The following is a 24,290-nucleotide window of genomic DNA, read 5'->3' as shown; positions in this document are numbered from 1 at the left end:
TGAAACTAGCATTTCCTTCTTTCCCTTTCTTTCTTTCCTGCTTTCTCTCCCTCCCTTCCTTCTTTCTCTTTCCTTTTTCTTCTTTCTCACCCTCCCTTCCTTGCTCTTCCTCTCCTCTCCTCCCCTCTCTCCTCCTTATTTCTGCAATTGCCTGGCAATGAAAAATACAGTCACTACCAATAGTATATTAATAGTTTGGTGTCACTGCTTAATTTGTGCTAAGGGGCTAACATTTTATTCACAATTGCTTTTGCACTATCAGTATAACATTAACAGAAGGGGGAAAAGTAAATCATGTCTAAAATTTTTTTGAAAATAGTTTAACCTTGCAACTCCTATAGGTGCCAATATACTACAATGCCATGTTGTGCTATGCTTCGTCACTCAGTAGGGTCCAACTCTGCAGCTCCATGGACTGGAGCCCACCAGACTCTTCTGTCCATGGGGACTCTCCAGGCAAGAATACTGGAGAAGGATCAAACCCAGGTCTCCTGTTTTGCAAGCTGATTCTTTACCATCTGAGCCACCAGGGGAGCCCAAGAATACTGGAGTGGGTAACCTACCCCTCCTCCAGGTGATCTTCCTGACCCAGGAATTGAACCAGGCTCTCCTACACAGCAGGCAGATTCTTTACCAGCTGAGCTACGAGGGAAGCCCACTACACTACTATAATAGTCACCAAGTATGTGTGTGTGCTAAGTCACTTCAATTGTGTCTTTCTCTTAGTGATCCTATGGACCGTAGACCACCATGCTCCTCTGTCCATGGAATTCTCCAGGCAAGAATACTGGAGTGGGTTGCCATGCCCTCCTCCAGAGTCATCAACTATAATTGTTAGCAACAATCTTGCTAACTTAAGTTCTGCTGACCTTAATTCCTGCTAACCCTAACCTTAATTCCTTCTGCAACATTAATGTCCCTTTGCCATCTAACATGGCCTATTCACAGGTTCCAAGGATCCTAATCCTAATGAGGATGTCTTTTGGAGGGGGTCAGCTTACTCTAGTGAGCTCCACACTTGAGTTACCACCTCACAGAGAGGCATACCATAGCATAATACCACTATTAAAAGACTTTCATGTATCTTGCAATTCCCCACTGTTTGCTCTTTGTGACTCCCGAAAGTGGTCCATAATAAAAAATTTTTAGTGAAAAAGACCTGGGAGGAATGATAAATTGGGTTAACAGTCTTCCAATCCAGAGCTAGACTTGGAAGAGATTGAGCCCAGTGATGTTGTATCAGGAAAGGAAAAGGCAGCCTGAGTCCCCGAGGCCAGAACCTCAAGAGAAAGGAACACAGGGTGCAGATGACATGAGTTCCCTTACTTACAAAATACAGTGACATTTAGAAAATCTATGTCCTCTTACATAGAACTGTCAACTGTCTGGGTTCCAGTTTCTAGCAAAGAGAAAAGCAACATGTCAACCATATCACTAGTACTGGGGTTACCATATATGTACGATTCTACTATCTCCCTTAGGGTTAAGTCTTTTTTATGGTTGCAGTTGTAGTTGGTACTCAATTAATATTACCACTGTGTACCAAGGACAGTGCTAAGTAGGGGTTTAATTCTCATCTTCATAAAAAACGTGCAGAGTAGCTAATTATATCTCATTGGATAGATAGTGACACAGGTCCAGGGAGCCAAGCCACACAACTGGTGAGGGGGTTAAGCTGAAATTGAGAACCTGTTTGCTTTGAGTTCAAAGTCAGTGTCTTTTCTTGACATCACATTGCCTCTCCCATGAACTATCTTTGCCTGCTACTTGCTCACACACTGTTCTCTTGTGAGAATTTACTGTGTTACTATGTTCTTCATCATAACTTTTATGACTCTTTAGTATCCCAAGGCAGTCATCATTATGCAATCAATCATTTTTCCATTGTTGAAATTTTTATGATCATAGATAAAGCTATGGTGAATATAAGAAAAATTGTTTTAATAGAATGATCCACAAGGGAATGAATCCAGAAAGAAATATTGTGAAATTAAGATATATTTTAAGGTGATTTTCATATTGATTAAAATAGTTCTCATATCTTATTTAACAAAAAACAATGCAACAACAAGAGCCATAAAATTGAATTATTTGAGCTCATGTATGTATCTTTAAATTCATTCCTAAAATTGAATTATTCATCATGCAGATTTATACTAAAGCAACAAAAATGCTCTATTGTTCAGGCCTTTAAAAAATAATGGTAAACTCCTCTTCCACTGCTCTTATTCATCCTGAAGACACAAAATACATTAGTTAACATTTAAATTAGGTATTTTCTTTATTTACAAGTATTTTCAAGCATATATGAGAAAATAAGAGCTAGCAAAAAGTAGATCAGCACACAGTGCCAATTGGCACACAATGGTAACATTAATTAAGCACCTACTATTATTGCAATATGGTCCAATCAACTCAACATTTTATCTAATGAAAGTGATATTAAAAGATCAATTCCAAAGAAAATGTGCTAGTTGTCTTGTTAGAATGTGTGTGTGTTAGTCGTTCAGTTGTGTCCAACTCTTTGTGACTCCATGGACTATAGCTGGCCAGGTTCCTCTGTCCATGGGATTCTCCAGGAAAGAATACTGGAGTGGGTTGCCATTTCCTTCTGCAGGGGATTTTCCTGAACCAGGGTTTCCTGCATTGCAGGCAGAAGCTTTAACATCTGAGCTACTAGGGAAGCCTGTCTTGGTGGAATAGCTCTCAAAATTTTCAGTCAGTAGTACAAAATACTACCACTCCCCTTTTAAAATAAAGGCTTCTTATCTTACTGCTCATTTTTTAATCTGGAGAAAAAGATTGTTTACAGACAGTGGACTCAAAAGTATTTATCTTGTGTAAACCCCACTAAAATGGCAATAAAAACATATGCCTTCCAGAACAAATAGAATAAAGGCAAAGATAACAGCAACAAAATCTTGAAAAGCTGGATAATAAGTATCTATTTTAAGACTTAATCTTATTTCACAAACTTCAGACTTTTTCTAGTTAAAAACTTACATGACTATTTGTTAATTATAAAAACTCAGCACTCTGGGTATAATCTGGACGGTATGGAGTTTTTTTTAATATAATTTTCTCAATTTATTCTTTTTGACTGTGCGGGGCCTTCACAGCTGCTCGGGCTTTTCTCTAGTTGAAATGAACGGGGTCTGCTCTCCAGCTGCCTTGCCGTTGCTGCCCTTCTTGTGGAGCAGGAACTCTAGGGCACGCCAGCCTCCAGAGCTGCCGCTCAGTTCTAGCGCATCGGCTCAGTGGTTGTAGCAGCGGCTTAGTTGCTCCCCAGCACACGGAATCTTCCCAGATCAGGGATGGAACCTGTGTCTCCAGCCTTCACAAGCGGATACTTTACCACCGAGCCACCAGGGAAACTCACACAGCATATAGCTCCTCTTCGAATCTCATAAAACAACATGGTTTAAAACTAGTGCATTTAATGCACTTATACTGATTATCATGAATACTGCTATATTTAGGTTATTTTCCACCACCTTATTTTTTTGCTCTTTAGATTTCTTTTCCATGTCTTTTCTTCCTCACTTCCTGCTCTCTATTGGATTGGCTGGGCTTTTCTTTTTTTTTCTTCTTCCTCTCAGTTTTTAGTTTCTAAGTTATACATTCATTTTCCATTTTTAAAAATTGTTATTCTTATTTTATTATGCATAAATTGGGAAGATTATTTTTTAGTATACATTTATTATACATACTTAATTTACAAAGTTAACATTATGGTGCTTTATGGTTTTTGAATTTTACATTTTGCTTAGAAAGTCTATTATTAAAGAATAAAAATGTTCTTTATTTTCTTGTAGCAATTTTATAGTTTTTTATATTCTGGTTGTTAATTCATCTACAGTTCTTTCCGTGTAGAGCTTCAGGGAGGGAATCTACCTTTATTTGTTTTCCAAATGGATAGCTAATAGTCTCAACACTTCTTACACTGTTCATCTTTTCCATGTTAATTTAAAATATGATCTTTCTCACAAAGTACATTTCCATTTAAATGTGGGTCTATGCGCTCTGTGCTATTCCAATATGTTTATCTCTCCAGATATATTATCAAACTATCTGAACTACTCTTAAAGGTCTAATATTTAATAGGGCAAATCCTTCCACTACCCATCACTCTGTAAAAGGAAAAAAAATAAATTTCTCAATTGTCTATTCTTGTCCATATCCTCTTCTCATGTGTCAAGTCCTTACTGTCTGAAAAAATCCCATTGGGGTTTTGACTGAGGTTATGCTGAATTGAGAGATTAATAGGAGATATACAGTGACAGAATTTATTTTGGGGGGCTCCAAAATCAAAGCAGATAGTTACTGCAGCCATGAAATTAAAAGATGCTTGCTCCTTGGAAGAAAAGCTATGACCAAACGAGATAGCATATTAAAAATCAGAAACATTACTTTGCCAACAAAGTTCCATCTTAGTCAAAGCCATGGTTTTTCCAGTAGTCATGTATGGATGTGAGAGTTGGACTATAAAGAAAGCTGAGCACTGAAGAATTGATGCTTTTGAACTGTGGTGTTGGAGAAGACTCTTGAGAGTCTCTTGAATAGTAAGGAGATCCAACCAGTCCATTCTAAAGGAAATCAACCCTGGATATTCATTGGAAGGACTGATGCTGAAGTTAAAACGCCTATACTTTGGCCATCTGATTTGAAGAACTGACTCACTTGAAAAGACCCTGATGCTAGGAAAGATTGAATGCCAGAGAAGGGGACAACAGAGGATGAGATGGTTGGATGGCATCACTGACTTAATGGACATGAGTTTGAGTAAACTCCAGGAGTTGGTGATGGACAGGGAGGCCTGATATGCTACAGTCCATGGCGTCGCAAAGAGTCAGACACGACTGAGTGACTGAACTGAGACTGAAACTGATGACATCGTTATCATATTTACTTCCCCACCCACGATTTTATTCTTTCTTTACTTATTCAAAATGTTTTGAGTTATCTCTCCAGAAATATTTATACTTTTTTTCCATATAAGCCATGTATTTATTATTGGGTTTATATTCTTGTTATTTTTATAAGTGAGATTTTTTTCCATTATAATTTTTCATTAGTGATTATTGGAATACAGGTAGATATTGATTTTGTTTACCTTTTACTGAGCCATTTTATGGCACTCTCTTATTAATTCTAGTCAATATTTCATTGGTTGTCTCAAGATTACCTAAATAAGCAACCATTTTGCCTGCATGTAATTCTTGTCTCCTGCTTTCCAGTACTTAGCTCTCTTCTTCCACTGATACATTGGCTAAGACATCTAGAATACTGTTGAATAGCAGTAGTTATAACAGATAGTATTATTGTTTTATTCACAAAAAAGTTTCTAATGTTTCATAAGGTGTGATGGTCAATTAAGTTTTTTAATAGATGACCTTCATCAAATTAATACAATTTCCTTTTCTTAGCTTATAGTAGCTTTTATCAGAAATGAGAGTCGATTTAGTAAAAGTGTTTCAGTATTTTACAAGATTATCTTTTTATTAATATTATTTAGTCTTTCAGTATAGGAACATATTCCCTAATATCAACCACACTTGCGTTACTGGAATTAACCCTATTAGCTAACTCAATTCATTTAACGCAACAAAATGTATATATCTAATATATATCAAGCATTTTTCTGGGCACTTGGCATGTTTTAGAAAGCTGACAATAATTCCTCAGGAAACTAAGATGTCTATGACCTATTTTTCTTTTAACCTATTGCCGAATTAAAATTGTTAATATTTGATTAAGTATTTAATATTTATAAGTGAGGTTGGTGTTAATTTTTCTTTTTTGTGTTATACTTTTTGCTTTCCATGTCAAAGTTAGATTATAGAAATATATTGCAAGTATTTCACTATTTGCCATGCCATAGAATCGCATACTTAACAAATGAATTTGTCTCTTCCTTAAAGGGTTTCTATAACCATACAATCACCTTGACCTGGGGTCTTCCTCTTAAGAAATTATTCTTATTGTGATGAAAAACATGAAATTTACTGTCTTAACCATCTTTAAGTGTACATTTCAATAGAGGTAAGTATATTCACATTATTTTGCTCTTTTCCTTTTTAAATATATTTACTACGTTTTCAGTTGCTTCTATGGTTATCGGGCTATCTCTTATCAAGTCATTTTGGTTTGTATTTCCCTAGAAATTCTTTTGTTTCACTTAGATTTTAAACTTATTGCTATAATGTAGTACACAATACATTCTTATGCTTTTTAGATATTCACTTTTTTGTGTGATTATGTCCCCTGTTCATTCCCAGTGTTGCTTGTTGCTTTTTTGTATTTCCTCCATCTTCCTTTTTATCAGACTTACCAAGGATTGTCCATTTTATTGGTCTTTTGTTCAAAGAATCAGTTTTGGGGTATATTAGTCAAGTGTAATTTTTTATTGTTCGTTCCAACTCCATTTTCTCTTAATTCCATCCTTCTGCTTTTTTTTAGGGTTGTTGTTGATGTTCTTTGTCTAGCTTACTGAGTTTAACATTTCGATTTTCAACCTTTCATGTTTTCTAAGTGCATTTCTAAAGCTATATGTTTTCTTTTCTAATACTACTTTCTATGTGCTATAGGTTTTGCTATGTTTTGCAATATTGTCTTCGATTTCAATTTTTTTGAATCCAAAAGTTATTTATTACAAGAGTTTTTATTAACCTACAAGCAGATAGTTATTTTTTAGCTACTTGTTGTCAATATATATTTTTCCCTCCCACCCCTCCCCTCATACATATCCACCCAGAGAACCAGCACCCTCCTCAGTGAAGACTGCCCTCAAGACTGGCCCCATTAATTTGGGTAAAGATCAGCAAGCTTTCTCCAGTCTGTGACCCCACCAGTCATTTCACCCTGCTCTGTCTTGTGAAGGGTCATTTGACACATTCACATTTCTTACCAGCTGAGGCCTTTAGGTAAGGAAATCAGAGATCTCTTCGCACTACATTTCGAAACAGTATTTCTCAAAGGGAGGCCCAGAGACCTTCAATATCAGAATTACCAGGTGATACTAATTAAACATAGAGTTTTTAGATTCCTATCTCAGATCTATTAAGTCAGAATCTCTGGGAAAGGGGTCCAGGAATCTACATTTTTAACAAACACCCCATGTGAGTCTATTCTAGCACACTGAAGTTGAACTTTATGGGATACCCTGATAAGCTTCAATAAGTTCAGAGCAAGTCTACTAGATAGGAAGGTCTTAGAAAGCACGCATATAAAGAATTTTGAAGAAACCTAGGATGTTTAAAGCTAGGGGGAAAAAAAGAACTTGATGGGGAGAACAAAAGAGATGGCTCTCATATGAAAGATACTTTAAATATATTCTGTATTGCTTTCAGTGGATAAATCCAAAGGGCAAAAATTAGAGGGAGACAGATCTCTAACAACTTGAACTTTCAAAAATGGAATACCCTTCTTGAGAATTAGTAAATTCACTGCTATTTGGATATGTTCAAGCAGATTAGATTATTTTGTACCTGAGATGTTGAATGTATATAATATAGATATATATCTATGTTGAAGATTCATATATAAAACGGCTAATTCCAACCTAAGAGCTAAAACTACAAAACTCTTATCAAAATTGGGTGTGCAATGACCAAATAAACTCATTCACTGCTAACCTGAAAGTCAAGGAAATGTGGCTAAGAAACTATTTATAACAAACATACTACTATATTTATGTAGTAGTTGTAGCCAAGGTCCCTAAACAGAAGTGGTGCCCAGTGGTGCCAAGGGGATCCATAACAGTATCAAGCATTAATAGATTCAGACTTCAAGTTCTAGTTGAAAAAAGATAACATTTTGTTTTTAAACTAAGCTAAGCTCTTAAACTAAGCTCTTAAAATCAGAAGTATTATTCAACAATCACCCTCCAGAGTTGAGGGAAGTTTTTGGAAAAAGAAGGCAAAAATGCATCAAGAAAGATCACTTATTTTCTAGAGAACTCTGCTAATATTAGAATTAAACGGTTTAGTTAGGTAGTAATTTACTTGCTTTCCTGTACCTTATATCATATTCTCTAGCTTATGTTGTTACAGTTCTGCATGTGAAAAAAAAAAACATATCATATAGCATAACATAACAAAAATTGATCATATTTTACTTAATTGGGCTTCTCTTGTGGCTCAGCTGGTAAAGAATCCACATCAAAGTGGGAGACCTGGGTTTGATTCCTGGGTTGAGAAGATCCCCTGGAGAAGGGAAAGGCTACCCACTCCAGTATTCTAGCCTGGAGAATTACATGGACTATAGTCCACCCGGTCCCAAAGAGTCGGCTACAACTGAGCGACTTTCACTTTCACTTTACAAGATTGGTATGTCACAACATTAAGATCAAACTAATAACGCACATCCACTCCACTGCCAATTTTTTAACTCCTTGCAATCTTACAGCAAGTCCTCGAGAGTGTTAAAATGTAAACAAAAGTCTTTATCTTACAGAAGATCTAAACATCAATTATAAATAAGAAATACAAGGCTTTTTTAGTTAAAACATAATTAACAGGATCACAAAGCATCTGTAATAAAGCAGAGTCAATAATTATATTGCTTGTAATTCTATTCAGAGGTCACTGAGCCATTGAAAACAACTTCAAAAACAAAGGCAAATCCTTATTATATAAACAAAATAAATGCATTAGATACTGACTCAGCGTTTGCTTTTCTCCAATCTAAACAACCTAATCTTAATTCCTGTGGCATGAAGGGTGGATTGAAAAAGGAAGAAGCTAAAATTTGGTTGTTGCAGAGTTCCCAGTGTGTGGCATGTGAATGATATAGTAACAGTGAAATCAAAGGGAGAAATTCTCTCACAAAACCTGCCTTTCCTGCAGTCTTCTTCATCTCACTTCATGGCAGCTTCATCCTGCTAGTTGTTCAGGCTAAAAAACCTAGTATCTTGCTGGAATTCCTCTCTCTTGTATCTTGCTGGAATTCCCCCTCTCTTACATATGTAAGACAGAATTCCTCTGTCTTACATATCCTTCATCCAAATCATCAACTATTTCTGTCAGTCTCCAGAAACCAACCACTTCCTCACCATTTCTGTCTCCCTGGCTAAGACCCCCCACCATTCACCTGGGTTACTATAAATGGGGCTAACCAGTCTCCCTGCTTTCTGCCTTTGCTCTCTGCAGTTTATTCTCAACTCAGCAGCTGGATTGATCTGCTCCCTAAAGCTCTCCAGTGACTTCCCATCTCATTCAAAATAAAAGTCGTTGCCCTCACGATAGGGTCCGACACACACTGTTCCCCACTATTTATCTTTCCCCCTCCCTGCCTCAATTCCAACTACACTAGCTACTTTGCTGTTTTTCCCTGAATGATTTTATTTTTTATTCTTTTAAAAAACTTTTTATTTTATATTGGAGTATAACTGATTGTGATGGTTTCAGGGCACAGTAAAGTGACTCAGCTATACATATACAATTACTCATTCTCCTCCAAACTTCCCTCCACTTTGCTCTTTTATGAACAGGATTTTGCAATTGTTCTACCTTTTACCTGGGTTTCTTTCTTTCCTCTTTTTTTTTTTTTTTTAGAATTCTATACTTAGTAAAAAATATCTTCTTAAAAAAAATGTTATTGGAGTATAGTTGATTTATACCTGGAACTTTCTTTCTTTAGATAATACATGGCTTATTCCTTTCATCTCCTCAAGGTTTTTGCTCATGTCCACTTCTTAGTCAATGATTCCCTGACCACCCTGTCTATAATTGCAAACTTTATACACCCCAATACTTTTCCATCTCCCTTCTTTAAACCGTTTCTTTCTGACTAAAATTTATCACCATCTAACTACCATAAATTTTACTTATTTTGTTTGTCTGATGCTATGGTTTTTCCAGTGGTCATGTATGGATGTGAGAATTGGACTGTGAAGAAAGCTGAGCACTGAAAAATTGATGCTTTTGAACTGTGGTGTTGGAGAAGACTCTTGAGAGTTCCTTGGACTGCAAGGAGATCAAACCAGTCCATCCTAAAGGAGATCAGTCCTGGGTGTTATTGGAAGGACTGATGGTGAAGCTGAAACTCCAATACTTTGGCCACCTGATGCGAAGAGCTGACTCATTTGAAAAGACCCTGATGCTGGGAGGGATTGGGGGCAGGAGGAGAAGGGGACGACAGAGGATGAGATGGCTGGATGGCATGAAGAACTCGATGGGCATGAGCTTGAGTAAGCTCCGGGAGTTGGTGATGGACAGGGAGGCCTGGCGTGCTGCGGTTCATGGGGTCGCAAAGAGTCGGACATGAATGAGCAACTGAACTGAACTGAACTACCATAAATTTTACTTACTTTTTTTGTCTGATGGTCCTCACTAGACTGTAATTCCATGAGATGAGGAATGCTTGTCTGTTTTGTTCAGTGCTTATTTCCCCTTTTTTTGGCCAAACCATGTGGCTTACGGGATCTGATTTCCCTTACCATGGATTGAACAGTAGCCCACCACAGTGAAAGCACCGAGTCCTAAACACTGGACTGCCAGGGATTTCCTGTAATGTTTATTTCCATAGCTAGCACATAGTAGGTATTCAATAAATGCTTGTTGAAAGAATGAATACATGCTTCAAATCCTCTAGTAACCAGTGTTGAGAATTAGATGCCTATGCAGAGCCATTTTGGGGGCTCCATACCAGTGCTAAAGCAAATGCAGGACCCTGTTAGATTTCTATGAGTACACTGCTCCCAAGAATTAAGTAAGATGTTTAATATGAAGATATAAAACAATGGTTTCCATATGCAAATTGAAGTTTTCCTAGTCCGTTTCCTTCATTTGAAAGACAGAGGTCTAGTGAGCTTAAATCATCTCTGAAACCCATCTAAATATTAGCAACGGTGCTCGCTTCGGCAGCACATATACTAAAATTGGAACGATACAGAGAAGATTAGCATGGCCCCTGCGCAAGGATGACACGCAAATTCGTGAAGTGTTCCATATTTTTATAAATGGATAAGAAAGCTGTGGTACATATACACAATGGAATATTACTCAGCCATTAGAAAGAATTCATTTGAATCAGTTCTAATGAGATGAATGAAACTGGAGCCCGTTATACAGGGTGAAGTAAGCCAGAAAGATAAAAACACCAATACAGTACACTAACGCATATATATGGAATTTAGAAAGATGGTAACGATAACCCTATATGCAAGACAGAAAAAGAGACACAGATATATAGAACAGACTTTTGGACTCTGTGGGAGAAGGTGAGGGGGGGATGATCTGAGAGAATAGCATTGAAACATGTGTATTATCAATTGTGAAACAGATCACCAGTCCAGGTTGGATGCATGAGACAAGTGCTCAGGGCTGGGGCACTAGGATGACCCAGAGGGATGGGATGAGGAGGGAGGTGGGAGGGGGGGTTCAGGATGGGGAACACATGTAAATCCATGGCTGATTCATGTCAATGTATGGCAAAAACCACTACAATATTGTAAAGTAATTAGCCTCCAACTAATATAAATAAATGAAAAAATAAATAAATTAATTTTTTAATGAAGAAAAAAATATTAGTAGTTAAGTATGCTATAAATGAGATTACTTGGCTCCGAATTCATTATTCTTTTCATTCTTTCATGGTACTCTCTAAACTTGAGAGTTCCTCTGACCAGGAATTCTATAGTAGCTGAGTTTAAATTACTACATCACCAGGAAATAAAAGTCTTATTTCTCAACATTATGCCTAAATTAAGTTGTGGTGAGTCTGGATATTTCAATAGTAACTGGAAATTAAAGGAAAAAAACAATTTCACTGTTATTTGCATATTTCCTGTCATGAATGGAAGGTGCTGTCATTTGCAGTACAGTGTTCTGGTATAAATATAGATTTTGGTGTTCACATCTCCAGGTTCAAATCCCAGGTTCAAATCTTCTTAATCTCTCTAAGCTTCAATTTTCTCATTTTCCAAAAGAGGGTAACAAAATACCCTGGTGATCTAGTAGTTAGGACTCTGGGCTTTCACCGCCAAGGGTATAGATTCAATCCCCGGTTGGGGAATTAAGATCCTGCAAGCCCTGTGGCCCAACAAAAAAAGAATAATAGAATCAATATGCTGTATTCAATTGCATGAAAAGTACTCAACACATGGCATAAAACACACATGTGTATACTGACACATCTACTGTCAATTGCCCTGGAGGAGGAAATGGCAACCCACTCCAGTATTCTTGCCTGGAGAATCCCGTGGACAGAGGAGCCTGGCGGCCACTGTCCATGGGGTCACACAGAGTCAGACACGACTGAGCGACTTAGCACGCACGTACGCACTGTCAATTGCAATCAGATATGAGTAGAAATTATGATCGGATTCTCACCCTTCAAATTTTAGACTTTATACTAAAATAACTTTCCAAATTGAATGCCTGTTTATTTAAACTTTATAGCTATTAGTTTTGTCTAGTTCTTCCCCAAATGAAAAAAATTATAAAGCAGTAGATTCATGCAACAGTTCAGTATGATTTAAAGCCAAAACAGATTAAACTCAACATTAAAGCATTTCATGATCTATTCTGTCCAAAATGATGCGTTTTCCTTCGTTGGTGTAACCATTACTCAGAGAACCAGCGCCCAGTTACAAAGATCCTAGTGTTATTCATACCTTCTTAGTGGTTCAAGGGCGCCCTCTGGCTGGAAGCTGTAAAAATTCAACTCTACACTAAATGAAATACTTTTTTTAAAGCTGATGCTTTTCAAGTAAATTCTTAACAATTTATGAAATTAATCTTCTCTTTAATCACTGCTAGCATATTGTCAGACAAAACAAATGTCACTTTACAAGGGCACCAGAATGTTCAGGTCTTACAGTTCTCTAATTTACTGGGAATTGGAAAGAAAATCCAGGCTCTTTTCCTCAGAATTTACTTCACATAGTTCAATACAATTGTTGGCATGGATCAGCTAGATAAGTATATTGATCTCTTTGTTCTGTCTACATAAAAGTCTATACTTTATTTAAGATGCCACTGTAGCAGTCACCCAGTAATGTGTACCACCAACATTAAATATTTATTGGGTATCGCTGTGTACAGGACACTGACTAGGTGAAAGGGTGGGGAAAATAGTTCTTTATCCTCAAAGAAACGGCAATCTACTTTTTTAAAAAGGATGTGAAAAAAGAATACAGGGTAAGATGTGCATTGAAAAAGATAAGCTTCTCTCAATTTGCTTTCTGTGTTACCTTGGGAAAGGTTATTCAACTTCTGTGTACTTCAGTTTATCTGTAATATGAGATAAAAGCCACCTCAAAGCAAAGTTGTGCAAGTTAACTGAAATATGCGCAAAGGACTCAGCGTATAGTAAATGCTCGGTAAAAGGTGGTTGTTTTTATTTATCAATATTAAGAGAAATCTTAAATAATAGCATCCCACATTAAATTTCACTTGCTTCAAATGGAAAGATATGTAAACAAAATATTTTCTATTTTATTTTTTTCAACATTATTCTCTCTAGTAAAGAAAAATAAGTGATTCTGATGAGTTGCTTATTAAATCGGTAATTAGCCATTTCTAAAGGAATTATTTCAGTATAAAATTGTAATTAAGACTCCTTTACCACTTAGAAAATTTAGTATTCGTAAGAACATGCATTTTCTGGCACTTACTTCATATGCTTTGCCTATTCTCTTGAAATATTTAAAATTTAAAAATAATTCATTGCATTTTTATGGTCATCTACAGAAAGCTGAGTGCCAAAGAATTGATGCTTTTGAACTGTGGTGTTGGAGAAGACTCTTGAGAGTCCCTTGGACTGCAAGGAGATCCAACCAGTCCATCCTAAAGGAGATCAGTCCTGGGTGTTCATTGGAAGGACTGATGTTGAAGCTGAAACTCCAATACTTTGGCCACCTGATGCAAAGAGCTGACTCATTTGAAAAGACCCTGATGTTGGGAAAGACTGAAGGGAGGAGGAGAAGGGGATGGCAGAGGATGAGATGGTTGGATGGCATCACTGACTCAATGGACATGAGTTTGGGTAAACTCCGGGAGGTGGTGATGGACAGGGAGGCCTGGCATGCTGCGGTTCATGGGGTCGCAAAGAGTTGGACACGACTGAGCGACATTTCTAACAAAAGCAACCCAAGAACAGAATCATGGTCATCAAAAGAATCTTAGCAATTTCTAGTGTAATCTTTTTCTTTTTAGAAATAAGAACTTAGAAAACATCTCCCTAACATTACAAAGCACTTAAAATTTATTTTGTGAATTTTAATAATTTCTCAGGGAGGGCAAGCATGTAACAATTTTTTTTTTTTTAATTCAGTTTGTACGTGGAAAAACAAACAGTAAAACTAAGCACTGTATAGGGTTTCCCTGGTGGTAGGAATCCGCCTGCCAATGGAGGGGGCACAGGTTTGATCCTTGGTCTGGGAAAATCCCACATACCAGGGCAACTAAGCCAACTACTGGGTCAGCACTCTAGAGCCCTGGAGCTGCAACTACTGAGCCTGTGTGAGACAACTACTGAAGCCCCTGCGCCTTGAGCCTGTGCTCCAGAGAGAAGCCACCACAATGAGATGCCCGTGCAAGGCAAAGAAGAGTTGACCCCACTCGCTGCAACTAGAGAAAGCTGCTTGCAACCATAAATAGATGAATGTTTTTTTTAAAAAACTAAGCACAATATAAAACTTTCACTAAGAAAAAATAGTTAAAGCTAGGCTAAAGACTACATGTATCATCTCACTTAATTCTCACAATAACCTGATACAGGTGTTATTTTCTCCATTTAACAAATGGGGAAACTGAGTCACTAATCACTTATGTAACTTACCACTGTCCTGCAACTAGTCAACAGCAGACTCAAATCCAGGCTGTCTGATTCCAGAGCCAGTGCTTCTATATATATCTATTACTGAAAAGTGACAATTCTCTAAATATCCATGAGTCTGACATAAATAAATGATTGTATAAATAAATGAGGGGAAAGGATGGCTTTTACAGAAGAATTCCAAATAATAACTGTAGAAGGATTGAGGAAAATAATTACCATTAGGTAAACACCAACTTTTGCAAGCAAGAACCATCAACAGATTCCTGTTGATGGATTACCTGTTAAAATTAACAGGCAAATGATAAGAATAGGATACTTGCAACTAATTGAGGCATCTCTCCATATGCTATTTATTAAATATGAGGAGAAAAATAGTAAATTTACAGTGGAGAAACCAGCAGACACCACCTAAACAAAGTGATCAAAGTTAACATCACTGCCAGAAGGGTAGAATCACTGTAATTACTGAATGTGCAGACAGAACCTTCCATGAAAAAAATTTTTACTTAATGATTTAAAGCTCTTCAATACTTTTGCTGCCATAAAGTTTGCTACTAAACTACCAACTGTGACAAAAACTCAACAAATTCTGCTTGATTTGCGACTAGGTAGGCACTAAGTCTCTAAAATCACTTGAAGCATTTTTACTGTTCTGTCTTCATGAACACTGTACCCTTTAAAGAAATTTATGATGAAACAGCCCAAATATTCCCACTAATATTTCTATTATTATATAGTAATGCAAGATGCAGTTATTATGGAAATTATATTTGGAAGCTATAGTTTACAACTTCTGAAATCCATTCTATTTTTAAATATTATTAACCAAGGAAACTGAAATATGCCATAAGCAAAAAATAAAAGGTATGTGTACCTTTTGATTTCAAATAATTAAAGCTGATATTTATTGAGTCTACTATGTACCAGGCACAGTTTTTTTCCTGCACATTATTTCATTTAATTCTCACAATTTCCTAACGTTGATTATATTACCACCACTTATCAAATGAGTAAATGGCTACAAAGGTTAAAAATATTGTATAAGGATGGGTTGTCTGACAAAAGCAATACTGTCATTCTTTTTCTAAATATTTTTTTCAATTGCTAACAAGAAGAAAATCTAATTAATTTGAGTTTAATTGACTTCTATCTTTACTTTCCTCCTAGGCAGATGTATGTTAACACACAGCAACAAGAATGGTAAATAATTACTAATCTAAGATAACTAAGCGTTGGCCATATTGTTATTATAATTATACTGAACTTATTTACATACCCTTTTTTTTATATCAGACTTTGAGTTCTTATGGAGGAAAATCATGATTTTGATTAAATATAAAATGGGAAGTTAAACTTCAGATAATACACATTTTGTAAGAAGCTGAAGCACATGTCATTACTCAGATAATCATTCTTGATTATTTCATTTACACACATATTTACAAGTCTAAACAAAATGTACACATATAAACACCATATTTAAGTTTCTAAAAATTTATTTTAATTGGAGACTACTTTACGATATGTGACGGTTTTTGCCATACATCAATATGAACTGACCACAGGTATGCGTGTCCCCTCCATCCTGAAGCCCCCTCCCACTTTCCTCCTCCCCCCCCCCAACTCCAGGTGTCACAGAGCACTGGCTTTGGGTGCCCTGCGTCATACATCAAACTCCCACTGGCTATCTATTTTACATATGGTAATATATATGTTTCAATGCTATTCTCTCAAATCATCCCACCTTCTCCTTCTCCCACTGAGTCCAAAAGTCCATTCTTTACATCTGTAAACACCATGTTTTTTTATGTTCTGTTTTCCACCATTAAAGCACTGATTCCTTGAATCTAGCAAAAAAAATTTTTCAAATAACCGCATCAGAAAGTTTATAATTAACATAATCATTTATATTTGAAGATTGTTGCATTTATTTTTCAAATTTGAAGTTTTTATCATTAAAAATGTCTTATTGCAGTTTATTTACACCCTCAATTGTTAAAATAGAAGTAAGGTACTTCATGGGCTTCCCAGGTGGTGCAAGTGGTAAAGAACCTGCCTGCCAATGCATGAAATACAAGAGACACGGGTTCAATCCCTTGGTGGGGAAAATCCCCTGGAGAAGGACATGGCAATCCACTCCAGTATTCTTGCCTGGGAAATCCCATGGACAGAAGAGTCTGGTGGGCTACAGTCGTTAGGGTTTCGAAGAATCAGAGAGGACTGAAGCGAGTTAGTCCACACACAAGGTACTCCATATTAGCTTCTGGATTTGCCATGTCTTGCCTACAACAAAACAAGTCACTGAGCTTATGCTGGAGACTTGATCATTCCTTTCAGTCCTATTTTTAGAGGGATGGGAATACAAAAGAAGTTCTTAATCTGGAGACAAATGGCTTTTTAGTTTTCTTCAAAAAGGAAATAGGGTGCCAATTATCAGGATCATCACAACATCCATTAAATATATATCTTGTATAAAATGCTTACATTCTATTAAATACTGTATCTTAGCCACATATAAAATAACACTGCCAGTGACATCAGTGGAATTTCATGGGCAATGGAATGAGTCAGTAATTCTCATCAAAATAGGCATATTCCTCCCCCTCTAAAATGTTATAATTGTCTAAATACTTAAAAAGGATGCAGTGTCCATGTTGACAATTGTCTAAAAAAAGCACAAAGTTCATAGACAAGCCTTTCTCTCCTTGTTTCTTCTGAAAAATGAATAAAATGGAAAACAATCTTAAAACCACATTGAAATTCAAATTATAGGTTGCTATTGTTGTCCAATTGCTAAATTGTGTCCGACTCTTTGTGACCTGGTGAACTGTAGTCTGCTAGGCTCCTCTGTCCCTGGGATTTTCCAGGCAAGAATACTGGTGTGGGTTGCCATTTCCTCCTCCGGGGGATCTTCCTGGACCAAGGATTGAACCTATAGCTCCTGCACATGTATGCAGATTCTTTACCAATGAGCCACCAAGGAAGACCAAACTATAGATAAGAAAAAACAAAAACCAATGACATGAGAGAATTTTCAACTATTGATAACTTACAAGATCTGCAGTTACTTCTTTCATTAACAATTGTTTGCTGTTTTCTATATTTTAAATTGTATTATACTTTAAGTAAAATATTTATTATATTTAAAAATTCAAATAACATTTTAAAAAAGAACAGAATTTTCAGATATTAAGATATCTCTCATTTGTATCCATTTAAAGATTCATATTTCCACTTTAATATAATTTTTCTTGCAAAATGTACCTCAAAAATAGAAAAGAACGCCAAAACGGAAGTTTTATTTATGCGGTAGAAAAGCTGAAAAGGAAAGAAACTTCAGAGGGGACAAAAACCTATGGTATTTCAAGCGGTTTCTGACCTGTAAAGGATTTGAAAATTGTATACAAAGTTTTATAAAATAAGCTTAACAGCCAGATTCATGTTAGCGTGCTCCGGGTGTAATTTTAACTGTACACTTCACACAACAGAATGAAAGAATAATGATTTGGTGATGTTGAATGTATTGATTAAACTGTGAGTCCAATAAACACTGGTTACTTTTTTGGTAGAAATATGTACAAGCAATTACAGTCACTGATTTCTTGCAGTTGTTTCTTGTTATGTTCCTGATTTTACAATTCCCCAACGCAAAGGTGCAGAAAACTAATATTTACCCTCCTTTTCGAAAAATGGCATGATGAAGAGAAGACTCGCAGGGTATAAACACAAATGCAGACTTTTGGAAGTTGATGACTTTAAGATTCATTCTGTTAAGTTTTTGTCATTTCTCAAACAAAATTTTTGAGTTTTTCCTTAAAATTCCAGCGCTTCTTTGCATTAGCCCAACCAAGTACATGATCCCTACCCATTTTGACCCTGTTCACTGCTCCTGCCCGCAGTTTCAGCATCGCAGGTCCCCGGTATCCGGGGCGAGTTGAAGCCCACGAAGTCCAAAAACCCAGGGTCCCAAAACTGGGAGGTTCCTGGCTCCGTTGGACCCACAGTCTGCGAGTTCCAGCGGCAGACCACAGCTCCAGGCTCTCCTAGGGGACCTGAGACCTCTCCCAGAATATCCTGTTCCTTTTGTTCTTTTGTTCAACAAACGTGTTCAACTTCCGATGCCCCTCAGTCTTCGGAAAATCATTTCGGGCCTCGCTTTGCAGGGCAGCGTCCTCGCCTTGTTAATGACCCAAAGAAGCTGCGGAAGACGAATGTCGGGAGCTATTTAGCAGGTATTACCAAACGCTGTCCCTCCAAGTGCCGCGCATCTGCGGGGAACATAAAGCCTCCTCCCTTCCCTTCATCCTTCACTACCACCCAAGAAAGCGTTAATGGCAAAGAGCGACCACGGCGAAGCTCTGCCGTGCGTGCATCCGAGCCAGCCTTATGCCAAGTTCCTCCACACCGCGAGGCGCCACCTTCTCCCCAAGCCAGCAGGAGGGGTGGCAAGCCGCGGCCAGGCCTCGAGGTTAAGGGAGGGGTCTGAGCATCGAAGCCTCAAAAACCTCCGGGCTGGAGGTGAATCGAGAATCACGTCCGGGATTGGCGGGGTGTCTCTGCTGAATTCTTGCATCCAGTCGGGAAGCTGGGTTCCCCGGACCGCGTAGCGGAACTACAACTCCCGAGACCACTGCTGCCCGGACTTCCGGAAGCCAGAGCTGGCCGGGGAGGAAGTTGCTGAGACCCGGCCAAAAGGACGGGGGTTAATTTAGGAAGAAAAACGGGGGGTGGGAAGAGCTTTAGGGCTAACCTGTCAATTCGCCACCATGAACGTGGTTTTTGCTGTAAAGCAATACATTTCCAAAATGATAGAGGACAGCGGACCTGGCATGAAAGTGCTTCTCATGGATAAAGAGACGGTGAGTTTGCTTTTGCTCAGTGTTTGGGAGGGAAACCTCCTCCCTTGCAATAGCTGGTCCCATGCCAGTGTAGGGTTTAGCATTTAATTAAAGATTTGTAAGTTCATCATGGAACTGAAAGGCTTTATATAAAGCTTGCCTAGATGGTTTTCAGTCTGAATGATTCTCACTACTGCCAGAGTCTTCTTGTACCCAAAACAATTGATTGAAATCAGAAATCCGTTTCTAAATGCCTCTTGCCAAGAAATTATATATAAGACAGACCACCGGGAAGACTTTGGGATGGTCCTGTTATTTCCACTCAGCGTTGTGTTTTTAAAGTAAAGCTATTAGAGCTCAAACTGAGATGACAGGTTATTATTTATCGGTCACAAAATTTAAAAAAAAAAAAAAACTTAAGGTGGTGGGAAACTTTTTATTTGTCAATTTATGGGTTGTCCGTGTTCGGAGAGAGCATTTCATTCTGGTACATTACTTATTATTTTAGATGCTCAGTAAATGTTATTACATATGTTAGTATTTAAGTTATCCCAGTAAGTATAGTATTAATGAAAAAAAATTTTTTTTAACTCTTAGGTATTGCTGCTTGTTTTTATTATTCTGGACTAGCATAATATTAGTTAATTTTTTTCTTTACAGACTGGCATAGTGAGTATGGTATACACACAATCGGAAATTCTCCAGAAGGAAGTGTACCTTTTTGAACGCATTGATTCTCAAAATCGAGAGATCATGAAACACCTGAAAGCAATTTGTTTTCTTCGACCTACCAAGGTACTGCATAAACAGCTGCCATCTGCTTAGGCAAATACAGCACACTATGATCTGGAAGTATTATGAAGACAAGATAAATTTCTATTATCATCATTTGTGGCATCATAATTATACTGGCTTATCAGTCATGACTTTCCTGCTTTCCATATCTCAGTCACTCCTCACAGCTAGATTTCCTTCAAGATGTTATGTAGGTTCTCAGTTACTTGCAAAGCCACTAACTGCCCTGAGACCCACATCTCTATTCTGAATGAAACTCCACACCTATCACACTGAACACCGTTACCATTTAATCTTACATACTTATGTCAGTGTTTTGAGTCTTTATCGTTTTATTCATATCTATGTTTAGGAATCTTTAATGGCTCAATTTTACTTCCCTGACATATTTAGTAGCCCTCAGAGCCCTCCTTTAGCTGGCCTGGTCTGCCCTTATGTTTTCAGGCTTGTATGTCCTGTCTCTGCTCCTCTACTGCAGCCAAATAGGCCTTTGTATGATCCTTCTACATGCTCACTCCTGCCCTGTTTATTCTTTTCTCCTAATTAAAGGTTCTTTAGCCTTCTGTCGGTTTTCGTCCATTATCTTCGAAATCTAACTTGAATCCTCCTTTAAAAATCCTTTACTATTTGTCTTATTTTGTATATTCTCTTGATTGATATTCATGTTCTTAACTCCAGTGCTTGTACATTATGTACTTTCCAAGATACAAATCTGACCGTTTCACCACGCTTGAAATCCTTGAATGATTTCTCATTGCTTTTATGATAAAGACACAACTCCTTAAGTGTGGCGTGCAAGGCCATGTATGGTCTAGTTCCTACTATTTCTATAGCCTCATTTCAAACCATTCCCCGTTTGGTCTTAGCCACACTATTCTTTCAGTCTGCTATATTCCATCATGCCGCAGGACCTTTGCACTGGTTTCTCTGTTTGCCTGGACAATCTTCACTCCCTCAAGCAAATCTTTCCTGGCCTTGCTGACCAGGTCAAACCCGCCTCATAAATACTTATAGCACCATCTTCTCTGGCCTATTACTTGTCATGGTTGAAGTCTCATATGATTTGTATGATTAATTAATATGTCTCGTGTACCAGCAGTAAGTTCCAGGAGAGCAGAGATGATGTCCATATTTTCACACTACTATGTCCCCAGTGTCTACCACATAGCAGATACTCAATAAGTAATTCTGAATTAATTAATGTATCAAGTTTAATTCTTTTGTTATAGTAGTTTCCAATTGTTTCTTATTAGTCATGAAATTTTGGTTCTGAGAGGGGTATTAAAGATAATTTAGTCCATCATTGCCAAACTTTTTTTATTAGAGAAGCTCTTTCACAGCCTTATGTATATGTTCTCTCAAGCTTAAAATGTGTTCTTAGAAACAATTTTTCCTTACGATTACATTTAAAGTTAATTTTTTAAAGTTAATTTTTAATATGGTTTACAATTTAAATGACAGTTTTTAAGGTCTTTTATCCATTTAACAAGCAATATGTATTGCTTACATTACTTTTCATTCTGTAAGGAAATGTATGGTTTTTTAGCATTCAAAAATGATATTTTATATCATGTATAGTTTGGAGATCAACTTTATACTGAAATTTAGCCATATATTATAGTTTCAAAAGTAGATAAAACCTGCATTATGATCTTATGTAATTGGAATTATGTTTTGACCATTTGAAAATAAGTTGTTTTTTATTTCTAAATTTCATGTTTTATTTTTAAATAATGCAATTATACAAGAGGCCTTAGCCTACTATTTGTAAATACTTCAAAAATACTGCAGTTCTGCCACTTTTGGTCCCAATAAGTTAAAAACCCAAGTGAATATAATTAACTATATTTTCTCTTGAATGTTGGTTTTTAAAGGACTAGACAAATTTTGACGTTCTACAAAAAAATAAGAATTTTGATCAGATGAATACAAATTTACAAACAGCTTGAGGCAAATTTGCATAATTATTATCTATTTTGTATTTCAACATCTATGTACTTTATATTTTTTAATACTAATTTGGCCAGAGCAGTGCAGCTATATCACATATGATTTGATCATTATATTTAATGTATCTCTCTTATCCCCAGTCCTCACCTTTCCCGACATAAGCACAACTTAATCTAGACCTCAGCACAGTAGACTCTTAGTAAATACTTAAATAAATCAATGGATGATACATATTTATTACTTCATCACTTAAGCAGTTTTCCTCATTTTGTTTGTTTGTTCTTTTCTAGGAGAATGTGGATTATCTGATTCAGGAGCTCCGAAGACCTAAATACAGTATATATTTTATTTGTAAGTATTTTTTCACCTGGTCAATCATATAACTAAATCCTAGCTAATATGTTCTACTAGATACTGCATATAATCAGTAAATTAATTGAATCCAACACTCTAAGAATCTGGTGGGTGTTTTGTCCTTCAAAGTATTACCAGTGTTGGACCAACATTCTGTTTCTGAGAGCTGAATGTGGTTTCCACTCATCATTGACTGCTTAGGTTAAAAAAAAAAATGTAAGCTTTACCTTGCCTTTCAAATTTCTTTATAAGTCAACAGTTATAAGTAGTTAACTTTCACATTCCACCTTTGCCAAAAAATGTATATATACTTATTCCTGTTTTACACTTAAGAACTGAGGCATAGAAACCGGTTTATTTGTTTGGAGGGAGGATATAGTTGAGTTTGTTGGAAAAGGAGAGATTTACTTTACATACCGTTCTTCTTCTCTTTGCAACTTTATGTAATACTTGAAAGTAAAAGTTATCAGATATGTATGTCCTATTTGCACCACTTTTGGGGAGGGAAAGAGAGGTGGAGGCCTGGAAATAAACTAGATTTGTTTATTGTATGATTTGTTTAATCATGCAATTTATATGGTTTTTTTTTTTTTAATCTAATACATTTTGCTTTGGAAGTTACATCTTTTCTCCTCTAGATGTCATTATTGATCTTTATAACATTAATGTAGCTTACTTAAAAGCTTTGGAGTTTTTGGGTTTAGACTATAGTCTAAGACATCCATACTTTCTTCAGGATATATTACAATTTAATAATGGTACCAAAAATTAACATTTGTGATAAGACACTGTATTTTATGAAAACTGTCTCATATATTATTTTATTCAGCCTTTAAAACAACCTCAGGAGGTAGAAATAGGCAATTTTATTCATTTCTGTTATCCTACTTTTGTTTTTGTCATTGTTTTCTTTTTGGTTAATAATCACAGGTTTTCATTTTCAATTAAACTTTTTCTTTTGAGATAATTGTAGATTCACATACAGTTATAAGAAATAATACATAGATCCCATATACTGTTTACTCAGTGTCCCCTAACGAAGCACCTTACATAACTATGGTTCGGTATCACATCATACCATATTGACATTGATACAGTAAGGGTGCAAAGCATTTCCATCTTCCTAGGATCCCTCACATTGCATTTTGTCTACTTCCCTCCCATCCCAGCCTCCTCAGTAACCTCTGGCAACCACCAACCTATTTTCCATTTGTATAATTTTGTCATTTCAATAATGTTATATAAATGGAATCATGCAGTATATAACATTCTGAAATTGGCTTTTTTTTCATTCAGCATAATTCTCTAATGATACATCCAGGTTGTTGTGTATCAATACTTGATTTAAAAAAAAAATTTTTTTTTTTAATTTATTCCATGGTATGACTATACCACAATTTGTTTAACTATTCACATAATGAAGGACATCTGAGTTGTTTCTAGTTTGGGCTAATACAAATAAAGTTGTTATAAATATTTGTGTACAGGTTTTTGTGTGAACATAAGTCTTTATTTCTCTGTAATACGTAATTCCCAGGGATCAATTGCTGGGTCATATGGTAGCTGCAT

The 24,290-nt window shown here is 36.6% G+C and overlaps 1 protein-coding gene and 1 non-coding gene across 2 annotated transcripts in view; both read left to right on the top strand.

Annotated features, from left to right (window-relative positions):
* Positions 1-10,849: 10,849 nt before the first annotated feature.
* On the top strand, positions 10,850-10,956 carry LOC136156588 (U6 spliceosomal RNA). The gene has a single exon (XR_010661083.1). It is a non-coding gene; the product is annotated as a U6 spliceosomal RNA (small nuclear RNA).
* Positions 10,957-19,452: 8,496 nt separating this feature from the next.
* Positions 19,453-24,290, top strand: part of VPS45 (vacuolar protein sorting 45 homolog) — a 64,504-nt gene continuing 59,666 nt past the window's right edge. The window contains exons 1-3 of the mRNA XM_065905115.1: positions 19,453-19,643; positions 20,283-20,417; positions 22,658-22,718. Coding sequence (XP_065761187.1) covers positions 19,551-19,643; positions 20,283-20,417; positions 22,658-22,718 — 289 coding nt within the window. The 5' untranslated portion in view covers positions 19,453-19,550. The remainder of the gene's footprint in view (positions 19,644-20,282; positions 20,418-22,657; positions 22,719-24,290) is intronic.

This window comes from Muntiacus reevesi, chromosome 1, assembly GCF_963930625.1.
Source record: "Muntiacus reevesi chromosome 1, mMunRee1.1, whole genome shotgun sequence".
In the NCBI taxonomy this organism is placed as follows: Eukaryota; Metazoa; Chordata; class Mammalia; order Artiodactyla; family Cervidae; genus Muntiacus; species Muntiacus reevesi.
Note: the sequence above shows the minus strand (reverse complement) of the source record. Positions and strands in the feature narration are given on the sequence as shown.